At 36.7% G+C, this 14,305-nt stretch overlaps 1 protein-coding gene across 1 annotated transcript in view; it reads left to right on the plus strand.

Moving 5' to 3' along the window:
* The window catches only part of si:dkey-112m2.1 (transmembrane protein 132D), a 219,941-nt gene that overhangs the window by 192,876 nt on the left and 12,760 nt on the right, over nucleotides 1-14,305 (plus strand). The window contains exons 5-6 of the mRNA XM_053478240.1: nucleotides 1,796-1,939; nucleotides 4,273-4,481. Of these exons, the coding sequence (XP_053334215.1) occupies nucleotides 1,796-1,939; nucleotides 4,273-4,481 (353 nt within the window). The remainder of the gene's footprint in view (nucleotides 1-1,795; nucleotides 1,940-4,272; nucleotides 4,482-14,305) is intronic.

The raw sequence follows: 14,305 nt of genomic DNA on the forward strand, positions 1-14,305 counted from the left end.
CCAGCATGAACACACTTCCACAAATTAAGTTTTAAGGGTGCTTAATATCTGTGTGCATTTTGTTTTGATTCTAGTCATGTCTCCACCCCGTCTCATAATTTCTTTATTGTCCTAAAGCATTGGTATTCTTTTTATCTGCTACTACTGTAGGTACGTTCTTATTAGTTTATCTGTCTAGCACATCTGTTTTTTTCTTTCAATGGAATTAAGTTCTAGACTTATTTTTCTAGTTTAATGTTACGTCTGTTTTAACCCTGTCTGTCTGTGTATCAAACCCTGTCTGGAGCTGTGATGATATACGAGTAAATGGACTACAGCCAATAAAATCAATGCCGATCTCATGGTATTACATCTTGTCTCTGCTCACAAGTACAAGGAACGCTTACATTGAGGCAGCTATAAACAGATGTTTCTTCACCAGACTTTCTTTTCCCACTCTTTGTGAGTTAATAATAATGAAAAAAATCGACTTAGCTTTAATCTAAAACCATAGCTCTTCTATTCTGAAGACCTCAGAAAGGTTTCTTCCAGAAATTTTCAATAAACTTCAGACGATTTCTGCATATAAATAATGATCTTTTGTTTAATCCGTTTATATTAAGCTCATCTAAATGACTAAGCTGTTGCTACAGAAACAGTGAAACATGAACAAGAGCGTTAATATAATCATGTGATTTATAATTTTTTTGTCCTGACGTACTCTTAACACCTTCTGACCTCAGAATCCAGGAGGCAACAGCATTCAATTAGATGAGTAAGGAAAAAAGCATAACATAAACACCAGAGTCAATTAAGTTTAATTAACAATGTAACCAAACAGTAAATGTTCCAGTTCTAATGAAATTATTTAATTAAACTAATTACCTAAACATTGCTTGACTTCCTAGTAAGCATAGCTCCGTGTTTTAAAGGTGGACAAACATGATTTTTTTTTTAACATTTCAGTATTTATCTCCAATTTAATGCATCTACTGTATTTAATTTATTTTTTATTTATATTCACTTCATGGGTTCGCATCACTGCCTTGTAAGCTAGAGGCCCAGATGTGAAAGTCCTGACATTTGTGTAAGCAGGGAAATGGAAATGCTATAGTTAAAAACAATGCTTTCTAACAAAAAAACGGTCTTAATAGAAAAATATACATATTTTATTTAAAAAGAAATCTTAATTGGCATTAAATTTGAACTATGTTTAAAAATCCTTTTTTAACCAAGTTATTACTAGCGACGTAACATTAATAACTGTTAAGGTAATCAACACTAACAGGTGCTACGTACATTGAGACAACTGGCTAGCGTGGGTAGTGTCGGAAAACTATTTGAATAAAACCAATAGTTTATCCTAAGCTGTAGAAATATATAAGAAGAGATGAGTTGTGACATTGCATGAGGTTTGCAGTTGAAAAACCTTGCAGAAGTGAACTTCTGATGGGTTGTTTGATATTCTTAGATGAAAGTTAAATTTTTTATTTAACTGTTTATTGTGTGGTTAATTCTATTTTATCCAAATGTGCGTATTATCCGAATAAACGGCGTTATTTTTAATAGTTTAAGAGATGCAGTAATAATAAATGGCAGAACTGACATAAACTTTCTGGAAAGCTCAGTGTGAGGCTTTGAAATCGTGTGGGCATGGCTCCGAAAAATCTCTCCAGCTGATGATGCTAATTGAATGATGTGCCTCACTGGGTCTAGTCAAATAAGCAAGCATAAGCGCTTGAGCTGGCAGTATAATGAACAGTCCTGAATGAGGAAGAATGCATTATCCAATGATTGTTCTGATCTTTGTACACAGGAGACAGAGATCCTGAACACGGCTGTGCTCACTGGCAGGACTGTCGCCATGCCCATCAAAGTGGTCACCGTGGCAACTGATGGGGCTGTAACTGATGTGACTGAGTCCGTGGAGTGTCGATCCACAGACAACGATGTTGTTAAGGTGAGTACACTCACCATCATACCTATGTCTGTTAACGTTAGGGTCAGGGCCAACTATACTGCCTGGCCACTAACCCTGACCCATGTCATGTAAACGCTTTTCATTTGATAATTAAAATTTAGCTTAAAAGATTAATGGAGTGGGACTATAATGGAAATGATATGGGATAAAGCACACAGCCTTTGTTCCATGCAGAAATGCACACGAAATTACAGTTTTTGCTTACATTGGTAATAAGTTGCTTGTTTGCTCAGGCCTTCTCCTCCTCGTCTGGCTGTGGTTAAGGAGAAATAAAACACATGGTTACTGTTATTGGACAATTATAAACCGTTGGCTGGTAACAGTTACAGTGTACGATGTATATAGTATGCAGGTTTTCAGACCTCCTCAAGCTTTCCATCATTTCTTTCCACATCTAAAAATAGATTAATGCTGTTTTGGATGCGAAATCCTTAAAGAAGGACAACCATCACTGTAGCACTCTACCAATCAGCATGTACGGTACGGTAGAGCGGCCAGGCAGATGCCGTTCCTCACTAAAAGACACATGACAACCTGCTGCGAGTTTGCCAGAAATCACCTGGATGACTCTCCGACCATGATGAGCAGAATTGTCTGATGACACACTTACCCATGCCATGTGTGGAGGAAATCAGGCACTGCGCGTCACCTTATTAAAACCATCCCTACAGTCAAACACAGTTGTGGCAGCATCATGCTGTGGAGATGCTTTTTTTTCTGCAACTGGGACTGGAAGACCAGTCAGTGTAGAGGGGAAAAATGAATGCCAAAAATATAGCGCAATCCTCAGTGAAAACTTTCTCCAGAGTGCTCAGGATCTCAGGCTGGGATGACAGTTTACATTTCAACAAGACAATGACCAAGAAAACACAGGAGCTTGAAAGTCTCGGATGGACGAATGGAAGAAAAGATCCAAAGAAGAACGGTGTGCCAAATTTGTAGCATCATTCACAAAAAGACTTGAGGGTGTCATTGCTGCCAAAGGTGCTTTAACCAAGAACTACGTAATGAGTCTGAATACTGTACATACTATACTGTTCATAAATAGGGTATTAATTTTTTTATTATTATTTATTTATTTTTAAATAAATGAATAAAACATTCCAAACACTTTTTTTACTGTGTTATTTTAAAAAGAGTGTTAAACATAAAATGTAGAAATTATCTGAAAACCTTCTGTCAGCCCTGTACAATATGTTCCCTCACATCACCGGATCACTCAGTATATTACTATAACTGCACAAGGTTCAATATAACCAAATAAATATTTGGCCTTTTTTTTTGTTTATTAAAATGAATAATTTAATTATTAAAAATGTACTATGCATGCAAATGTGTAGATCTGCAAACTATACATGCGAGCAAGATGCATAGCTTATTACCCGGGTACATGTAATGTAAAATTAGAGATGCTCAGCGGTGGTAAAACAGACCTGCCCTGGTTTGGGGTGTAAACTGGGTGAGGAATATTAATAATAATAATAATATTAATATGCTCATGTTAATACATGCCCTAAAGATATAATTAATTACTTCTTTTTTTAATGGAAGTCTTTCTTCCTTGTTTTTTTGCGGGGCCAGTAAAATATCCAAGGGGCCAGTTAAACACTGATCTACTGCTCTGGGGGTCAGTTGAGGGAAATTGTTGCCTCGGCCACTGCGGCTGCACACACCCTGGGATTTCTTACTTGCTTACAAAGCTACAGTAGCGTCTGGCTGAAGAACACAAAGCTGTGTGAGCTGTTAAACAAGACCAGGATGTGATGGGCTCACACATGTACTGTATCTATCTATTATATGCCCGGACTTTATCCCTGATCTAGTTGAGATCATAGTTTAAAAGTAAAGTAATGATATTAATAATTGTGCTGAATGAAAAAGTAGATATACAAAAAAAAAGAAACATGAAACCATTTGGTTTTTGTCCTTCATTTAAAAACATCAACAAAACTGAAACAATATGAAAATATGAACAATGTTTGTTTCATTTTTTATGATGGATGAAAGTGATATTATGTTGTAAAGGTTCTGGAAAGAAATGAAAAATTGTATCCTGGCACAGTGAATTGAAATCGACCAAAATTAAATTGCAAGGTGTCGAGAGATTACATCTGAGAAAATGCTTTAAAGAAAGAAATCAGATGACAAACAAATGACCTGCTTTGTTCTTCAGTTCTCTCCATATGGAGTTGACTTTACAGATGTTTGGAGAATAATGCAGAACAAGTTACACACATACAGTAGACATTGTCCCTGTTTTTGTTTGTGTGTGTGTGTGTCTGAGTACTAAGAATTAGATTTTCTCTGCGCAGGTGTCTGAAAGGTGCGACTATGCATATGTGAACGGGAAGGAGATACGAGGGAGGTTGAGGATGTTGTTGAACTTCACTTACAACTACATGAGCACCCAGCTGGAGGTGAGTGTGTGGATGCCCCGCCTGCCCCTGCAGATCGACCTGGCTGACCCTGAGCTCAATCAAATTAAGGGATGGAGGATCCCCGTCTCTGGGGGCAACCAAAGGTGAGGCCTATTGTTGGGCATCAGAAATCCTTTTAAATAGTTCTGAATAAGTCATTATTATTTCCACATCTTGACTCTTCCAAACAAAATACTGTCTAATATATTTACATTCTTGAAAAGCATTGATTATTTTATTCCCGTCCATTTTAGTCTATTTCTGTGATTTTAGAAACAGATGTTGAATGTTTTTTTCCCCCTGCTGCTACATGCTATGTTAAGCCATCACTATGCATTTTAAACATTTCCAACAACAGTGAACAGTTTAAAAGAGTCCAGAACATTAAGTCACATCAATGCAGGAAACAGATTTATTTATTTTTTTAACGTGAGAGATAGTATAACAGGATAAGGTATAAGGCATCACTTAATATTTTCATGGGACACAATATCATACAGCTTACATTGTTTACATTGCACACATCAGTATTTAGACTTCTGACGTTATCTCAGACTTACCCGTGACTTACAGTGAGCATAGAAAATAATCAATTAAATCAACTTTAAAATAATCACAATAATCAGTGATTCACCCATGCATTTACTCACTCATGGTTTATACCACTTTATCCTATAATGTTTTTTAGACCTGTTTGTTTTCTATGCCCACTCTACATGCATTCTTCTTGAGTGAAATTGCATAAGCGAGAAGCAGTCCAATTTGACATAACCATATCCTATATCAGCAAATTAATAGCATGAAAAAAGTGTCCTGTGTTCCTTGTACGCATTATGGTTTCATGGATTTCCTAAGTTTTGTAAATAATATATACAGTACTGTAGCGCACACAACTTAGGGAAGCCATTGCAAAATAATAGGACGTCTTATTTATTTGTGATTTATTAGTGTGATAATTAATTATAACTAGTACTATTCATGCAGAATATTTTGGTAATGTTAGACACTGGTTGTCTGTTAGATGTTTATTTCAGTGCTTGTCATTCTTGTATCTTGATCTTTGTATTAGCCTTTTTCATTATCAGACTGTCTCTGTTTTATTGTATTACATTCAAGAGCGAAAAGCAAAAATGGTCTTTTTTCTCACATTAACTGATTTTTATGGACTTTAAGACAGACATCGATCAGCCATAACATTATGATCACCTGCCTAATATTGAGTAGGTCCAAAACAACTTTAGCTCATCAAGGTAGTGTATAGAGTCCACTAGATCTCTGAAGGTGCTATGGTATCTGCCACAAAGTCGTCAGAAGCAGATCTTTTAAGTCCTGTAAGTTGCAAGATGGGGCCTCCATGGATCAGATTTGTTTGTCCAGCGTATCCCACAGATGCTCCATTGGATTTAGATTTGAAGAGATTTTAAAGAATTTGAAAGTCAGGTCAACATGTCAGACTTGTTATTGTGTCTCCTAAATCATTCTTGAACCATTTTCACAGCCATCGGGGAACACCGTTTCTGTGTACTTGGTCAGCAACAGTGTTTATGTAGGTGGTACAGTGGGTATAGAAAATGAATCACCCCCATTAAAATAATCATTAAAATAAAGACAGACACAGTTTTTGTTCTATATGGGTGTATTTACTCAGTGCAACTTTTAACATGTAACAGAATGAGAAAAAAGGAAAAAAAAACAGAATCACTGATTTGGATCACCCATCTTAGAAATGACTTGTAATCTCGATCAGATGAAGCTAATCGCTTTCTTAATGGCACACAAAGCCAAATACAGCAGGATGTTTCTCAGCAGCAGGGACTGGAAAACTTGTCAGGATAGAAGGAAAATGGACGGGGAAAAATATCTTCAGGTTTTAAAAAAAAATCTGTGTAATGGATAAAAAGATGGGAAGAAAGTTTAGCTGTTGATGGAGAAAAAGGTAATTGACCTTGCATGACCTAGCAGGAGCCCAGACTTAAACCTCATTGAAAATCTGTGGAATGACTTAAAGACTGCAGTCACCAAAGAGTCACCATCAATTTTAACTCAACTTCTGCAGTTTTGCTAAGAAGAGTGGACAAATATTGCAAAGTCTAGATTTGCTAAGCTTTGTGTGAAGGAGAGAAGGTGATTAGCTTCACCTGAACTTTTTCAAGTCATTTTTAGGTGGAGGGTGACTATTTTCCAAATTAGTGATTTTGGTTCTGTATAATTTTCCTGACATGTTGGTGTTATACTGTATCTTTCACTTTTCACTTATGTTGCACTGAGTACTGTAAATACAGCTGGATTAAACAAAAACTGTATCTGCCTTTATTTCAGGCTGCAAAGCAATAAAATGTGATTATTGTAAACTAGGGTGATTGTTTATCCACATGAATGGCATGACCATACTGCATCCGTGTGCCATTGCTTCCCCAATTAAGGTGACCAGGCCACTTTTTTCCATTGCTCCATGGACAGTCCATGGCTACGTAGCCCCATACACAATAAACATTGATGCACTGTGTGTTCGGACACCTTTCTGTCGGAACCAGCAGTAACTGTTTAGCAGTATGACATACAGTACAGTACGTAGCTCTTCTATTGAATTGCTCTATGCAGGCCAGCCTTTACTTCACATTCAGTGAGCCTTGGCTGTCTATGATCCTATCACTGGTTTACCAGTTTTTCCACCTTTAAGCATTTCTGCATTACAGCAACTAATTCTAATGACTTGCAGAAACTTTTGGGTGGGTTTTGACCAATGTGGCCAGAAACAGTTCAAAGGAAGTTGGAGTTTTGAAGATGCTCTGACCCAGTCCTCTGGCCATCACAATTCGGCCCTTGTCAATGTCACTTAAATCCTTATCCTTGACCATTTGTTCTGCTTCCAAGACAGGGACAAAATGTACACTTTCTGTGTAATATATCGCACCCACTTCTACGTGACATTGTAAGGGAATAATACTTCACCAGTCAGTGTTCATAATCTTATGGCTAATCGGTGTAACCTAATGTTTAAGGATGTGGCCTAGATTACTATGCTTGCAAGTAGACTTCATGTAGGGCTCGTAAATGTGTAGAAGCAATCCTGGGTATGTTTACAGTACGTCCGTAAAAGACTCTGCTCACTGCAGAGTGACCGTTTGGATGGCCATGTTTGCTGGAACTTTCATGGAAACCTGGTGCTGTGAACCAGATCATGAAATTATCAACAGTGAGAAGGACACATGCAGTGATGCTCCTCAGGAAATAAGATGCTTAGCAGCGCTCATCTAATATGAAACTTTATTAAAATTTTCTGCAAGTCATTAGAATCAGATGCTGTGATGCATAAATGCTTAAACTATCTTACAGACTCAGGTATTAAAAAAAAAAAATCATTACTCACCAGAATGGCGAGGAGCACTGTTTATGGATGAGCATTGATTGAGAAGAGTAGGCGCTGATTCAAGGTCAGCACTTCCTGCTCTGAGAATCTCCATGAATAATGGCCCTAAGGTCTCTGCTGGCTCTGTAACTGTCCTGGTGTGTTTTGGAGTCTGCATGATGGAGGAGCAGACAGGATTTCGACACTGACTTTTAATGACTTGGGGTCCTCTCTGACGGGGAAATTACTGACATATGCCGTTTTAAATGATCCTCATCTGGAAGTTCAATTTAAAGATAGAGGTACGAGGCATAAATTTATATTCCTATGGAAACAATATCATAGATCTTACAGTGTTCTTTAATGCTGAAATTGCACACGTTACTATTTAGATCTCAGATGTTAGCACAGACTGAAGGACTAGTCAGAATAGCACAGTTCCACGATAGAGGCATGTCTCAGTTATTTGCAGTTCAGACCTTGGACTTTTCTTAAGCAGTCTCTCTTGAGTGAGGAGCAGTATACTGTATAGTGCAGTGCCTATGTATGACAGGCTGATAGACCTCAGTACAGTAATCTATAATAAAATTATTAGCATTATACAATAGCCTGTATCCCATGTACATATTATAGTTTTCGTTACATCAGGTTAGTAGTTCCTGGCTTCTTTATGTTACGTGTACCGTAACTGTCAACAGACGACATACGGTATGATATTAAAATTTAGACTTACAAGATGTGCTCGATCAAGTGCTATTTTATAATCTGCTAAAAATGTATTCAGATTGGTAAATGAAACCAAATGTCTCTTGTTGAGGGTTAATTTCTATATTTGCAATCTCATTAATGTATCATTGTATGTATATTTCATGTATCATGTATGATTATAGTCTTTTTATTTTAGTATTGCTTTCTACATTGTATTATAATTGACAAATCAAAAAAAAAAATCTGTACGTCCTCCTTTAGTCTAAATTTACAGTACAGTACCATCCATATTTTTTGATGCTTAAAGGCATGTCCCAGTGTTTAAGGCGGTGGTCTATATATTACTGCATAAATGCAAATTGTACAGTTCCGTCTTTGTTCAGTAAATGACTCTGCAGTCAGAGCGACGGTTTTGATGGCTGTATTTGCTGAAACTGTCATTAAACTCTAGTGCTAAATTATTTGCAGTAAGAAGGGCACGTGCAATGCTGCCCCTCCGATATTTAGACAGGCAGCAGCACTCATGTAATAGGAAAACTTATTAAAATAACCTTCAAGTCATTAGAATCAGACACCATGATGCATAAACACTTTACTCTCTAAAAGATGGATGCAGGCTGAAAAAATAGTTACTCACTATCACAGGATCACTGTTTATGGATGAGTATTGACTGATCCCAGGTCAGCACTTCCCACTCAGAGAATCTTCATAAAAAATGGCCCTGAGGTCTCTGCTGGCTCTGTACCTGTCCTAATGCATTGGAGCTGGCATTATGGAGGAGCAGACAGCATGCCGACGCTAGTTTTTAATGATCCGAGCCGGCTCTGACACTTTAATACTGACACATGCCATGGTCACCTACAGGACGTTTTTTTAAATTACATTGGTTTGGAATTATGGCAATCCTAAAGCGGAATACATGAAAGTGAGTAAGCTGACAGAAAGAGAGGTGAAAGAAGGAAAGGCAAATGTCAAAACACAGACATGAACGTCTGGGAAACGACCATATCTGGTAAAAAAAATAATAATAAAATAGGCTGGTCACGACCTGGGCTGGTGCGGAGGTTGCAGCTCTGCCTTAATGGAAGATGCGGTTCAGTAATCTCTGAGCACCAATCACACTCCTCCAATGAGGCGCGTTCTGACACATGATGTGCAAATGACAGCTGTTGTTTTTTATTTTAATTTTTTAATGGACTTTTTCTGAGGTGCCAGAATAGTGGAAAATAGTAGAAAAATGCCATATTGGCTCTGTGGGACCGAACCTCATGGTTTAAAGTACATTAGCAACCCGTTAAATTGTGGGTTCCCTAATCCAGATTTATCAATGTCCTCCTACTTCTTAATACCCTGTAGGTTGAATTCCCTTGGCAAGCAACATTTTTGGAAATGATTAGCTAAAGATGAAACCTGCATGCCTCTGGAAGCAGCCACACACTGCTATATTGGGAGTGTAGAATAAAAGGAAAGACTCTCATTAGTCTCTCATGAGCTTTATTGATTACTAATGCTTCCAGTTAGGTTAGTCCTTTTGGATTTCCAGTAGTCTGTGCTTAAAATGAATTACTGTCATAACTGTCTCACTACTAATGCTTGGACTTGATGTTAGTTATTATTATTATTATTTTTATTTTTGGAGAAATTTCTACTGTATTTATTTTGTATATTTTACACCATCACAAAGTGTAAAACACTTAAACAAACACAAGGATGATTGACTGAATAAATGTATGAAAGTATGAATGAATTACATTTACAACACAGTAGTGTTTTTAATAAATAAAAATAAAAAAATTAAAATATATAATACATTATAAAATATTTAATAAAATAAAATTAATAAATGAATCTGAACAAATAAACAACTACACACAAAGGTTCAATGTGCTTCTCTCTCTCTCTCTCTCTCTCTCTCTCTCTCTCTCTCTCTCTCATCATTAAGCTGACACTCTCTTCAAATAATGTCCTCCATTAGTTTGATAGACTTTTAAAATGGTTCAGCAATACAGTTATGGTTTATGGGTTTATTTTATTAATCCATAAATTGTGCATTTTAATTTCTTTTATTATATCTATAAAAAAAGCTGTAAATTAAATTGCATTTTGAGTAATTGATTAATGCTACATAACAAACACGCACACCGTATGTGTAGTAAACCTTTTTTGACAGTTTTGACAGCATTAAACTCGTACATGTGATGGATGAGGAAAAATGTAGTATAAGTTTTTCCTGGTGTTCCTTACCTAAGTAATAAGTGAAACAATATCTGAAATAACAACAAAAATAATAGTAATACAGTGAAGCCTTGGATTGCGAGTAACGCAGTTTGCGAGTGTTCCGCAAGACAGGCAAAGATTTTTAATACATTTTGATTTGAAAGACGAGCAATGTCATGGTTTATGAGCACCAAGTATCATGCGCTTCTTGTTTTGACCCCGAGCGTCACGTGATTACAACTGAGCCAACGATTTTTCTCTCTTTGCGCTGCGGAATCGTCTCTCCTGCTGGGTCTTAGTGATCGTCTCTTACTAGTATAATCAACATCCGTGGACGCGTGTACTGTTTACTATAACACTGTGACCCTGTGTGTGTGTAAAACATTTTATTTTGTGTTTGGAAGCGCGTGTGTACAGCGCGTGTACTGTTTCTTATAACACATGTGCGAGTAAAGCAGAAGAAATTCTCAAAACAGAGGTTAAAAATCTATTTTCTTCCTCATCGCGGTGTGTGCGCGCGCGCGTGAGCGTAATTTGACACTGTGCCAGCTATGTGTGTGTGTGTAAAGCCTCCTTCACAAACACACACATACACAGAAATTAAGGCGAAAGACACTCACTCTGCTCCCCGAAGAAACTCTGCTCTGTCGCAGATCTTTCCAGAGGTAAGGTGCTGGGTCATTTGTTTGTTTGTTTTACTTTACAGCAGTGATTCTGTCACACGAGTGTCATTAGCGATGTTTATTGCTAATTTTTAGATGAAACAGTGTAGCGGGAGAGAGACTTTGATTTATTACCGTTGTTAACAGAAGTGTAGTCCAGTGCGGGAAATGCATTGTGGGTAATGCAGTCCGGTGTGTGAACGCAAATGCGAGATGTAAGCTAGGATATAGAGCATAAGTTTTGTTTTTTAGTAGTTTTTTTTGTTGGATTTAAGTGCAGGATCCACCCGAAAGTTTGTACTATAACCTGACAATGCAGCAAATAAAAGAACAGGCATTGACGAGTTTGTCCATCTCATCATTACACGAGCATAAATTAACGAGCTTTTACGCTGTCGCAAGCAACATTAAAATAAAGCGGCGAAGTTTTAATAATTTAGTGGAGAACAACGGTCTTCCCGTTAATGTGTGTGTGAGTGTGTTTAAACGAGGAGAGAAAGTTTTAAGATGTGTAAGATGAGGAGGGGGAGACAGGAGGGGCTAAAAGCAAGTGTCTCCGCTTACTCTAGCCTCACACACACACACACACACACACACACACACATACACAGCGCCTGCGTGCACAAACAGAAACATTTTTTTTTTAAAACACCTTTTTTGAAAGGTAAAGTGCAGGTTAATTTATTTAACTTTTACTTTATATTTTGTATTAATTATTTTTATGTATTTATTTTTTTGGGCTGTAGAACTAATAATTTAAGTTTCCATCATTTCTTATGGAAAAATAAAATTTGGTTTACGAGTGTTTTGGGTGCGTAAAAAAAAGATTTGTGTGTAATTCTGTCTTTTGTCTGAGTTGGATTCCAAAATCTACGGCCACAACAGCTTACAGATACGAGATTTTCTGTGTTTGTTACAATACGACTGTAAAGTGCTACTGTACATTTTGTAAACCAAGCATCTTGTTTCACATTTAACTGATGTACAGTTAGTCCTCAGGTCACAAATGAAATCCATTCCTTAATCTGTTTTAAATAACATTCGTTGGTATGTAAGAACAGTACATACATAACATCAGCTATAACATTCAAACCATTAATATTATAACCATTTAGGTATTACAGTAGGTTTCCCTTGTGCCTACAGCTCTGACTCCTCGGGTCATGACTCCATGAGACTTCTGAGGGGCTGCAGTTCTGCCTGGCACCAGGAGATTATTAGCAGATCCTTTAAGTTCTGTGGGTTCCAAGGTGGAGCCTCCATGGATCTGACTTTGTCCAGCACCTCCCATGGATGCTTGAGATCTGGTGTAAATAACCATGAATTCTTTGCCTGCTAAGCCCCATATACAGCAAGCTGTGTTGCATTGAGTGTGCACTGATACCTTTTCTATCATAGTGTTGACCTTTTTCAGCAATCTGTGCTATATTGGCTTTTTTATAAGATTGAAACAGGCGGGCTAGACATTGCTCCCCACAAACATACTGTAATTGAACTTTGGTTGACCAGGCTGTCACTAGTTTATTAGTATATAATTAATAATCAATGTTATTCAATTGACCCGGCGGTGATGTTAGGGTTAATGCTATCAGTGGCTGTCAGCATTAACCTGGGGAAAGTGGTGTATATGCAGTACTGTGAAAAAGTCTTTGCAGACACATGCAAACAACTGCTGTAAAGCAAGAATGTCTTTAAAAAAATACCATAAAAAGCAGTAAACATTAGTTAATCAAACAAAGTTAATAATCTTTCTTAGTAACAATTTGTGCAGTTTTTTTTTAAGGAAATTAGCAGTTTGATCGCCTTACAGAACCAGACCACAGTCCTTCTGAGGACTTTGTCACACATGTCTATTTTTTTATGAATGCAAAACCCAAAAGCTTTTTTTTTTTGGTCTGAAAAGTGGGGTTTTACATAATATGCTGCTATCTTTTCTGACCTACTTTCTTTTTCTTTTTTTTTTTCTTTTCTCTTTTTTTGTAGATTTATTTATTTGTTTATTTTGCAGGATTACAAATGTTTTGAAATCTGATTTTTTTTGTACTGACTTAATAATGAAATCATAAAATAAACATGTTTAAACAAATCAAAAAGAAAAATGTTTTATTTTGCATTTTGTACAATAATACTAGCATTTTAATCACTGTATGCATTTAAAACACTTAAAACATTTTAAAAGTTGTTATAATACAGTACATAATAAAAAATGTGATTAAAACATTTTCATTGACCAGTTGCATTTCACCTCTTTCTGAACGCTGTATTATTTCCACTTTTCTTTTCAACTGTGATTGTTTTCTTTTTCTTTGATGCAGCAACAGCATTTGCATCAGATTATGCTTTAGGGCATGAGTCTAAGAGGAAATAAGAGAAGGTTTTAATCCAAGTATTAAGTTACACACTCAACAACATGTTAAAGGCAGCCTGATTTGTCAGCGGACGGCATAGTGGAGAACTTTCTCCTTCCCTGAGCTGACGCATTGTTTCATACTGTTTCAATATTTCATACAAGCTGCCAAGAATGCATGTTCATTATTATGAATAAATGTATTTAACAGTGTAGAATTGTAACATAACAGGCTTAATGGCAGACTGTTCATAAGTACACGTTGCCTTAACACTGGCACATCTGTTTTTTTTAAGCCAACAAGTCGGAAACTCTTGACAAAACTTGACGTCGGTGTTTTGAGCATCATTGCCCATTTTCCTAAGAATATTCTTTTTCCAATGCTATTTCAGGCAGTGGTCCATGCATGTCTGGCAAGCAGAAAAGTCATGTAGGAAAGAAAGAGAGAAAGAGAGAAAGATTAGCAGCTGTGGACACATTCCAGGCGCTGAACACACAAACCTTTAAGCAAATTTATTTATTTAATTATTTATTTATTTCAGATTAATTAATTTATTTTATAAGTAATTAGGACTAAAGCTTAGAATTTGTGTGGTAATTTTTTTATTACAAATGCTGAACCTGCACTTCTTGCAATCATAAAG

This window comes from Clarias gariepinus, chromosome 19 (genome assembly GCF_024256425.1).
Source record: "Clarias gariepinus isolate MV-2021 ecotype Netherlands chromosome 19, CGAR_prim_01v2, whole genome shotgun sequence".
NCBI lineage: Eukaryota > Metazoa > Chordata > Actinopteri > Siluriformes > Clariidae > Clarias > Clarias gariepinus.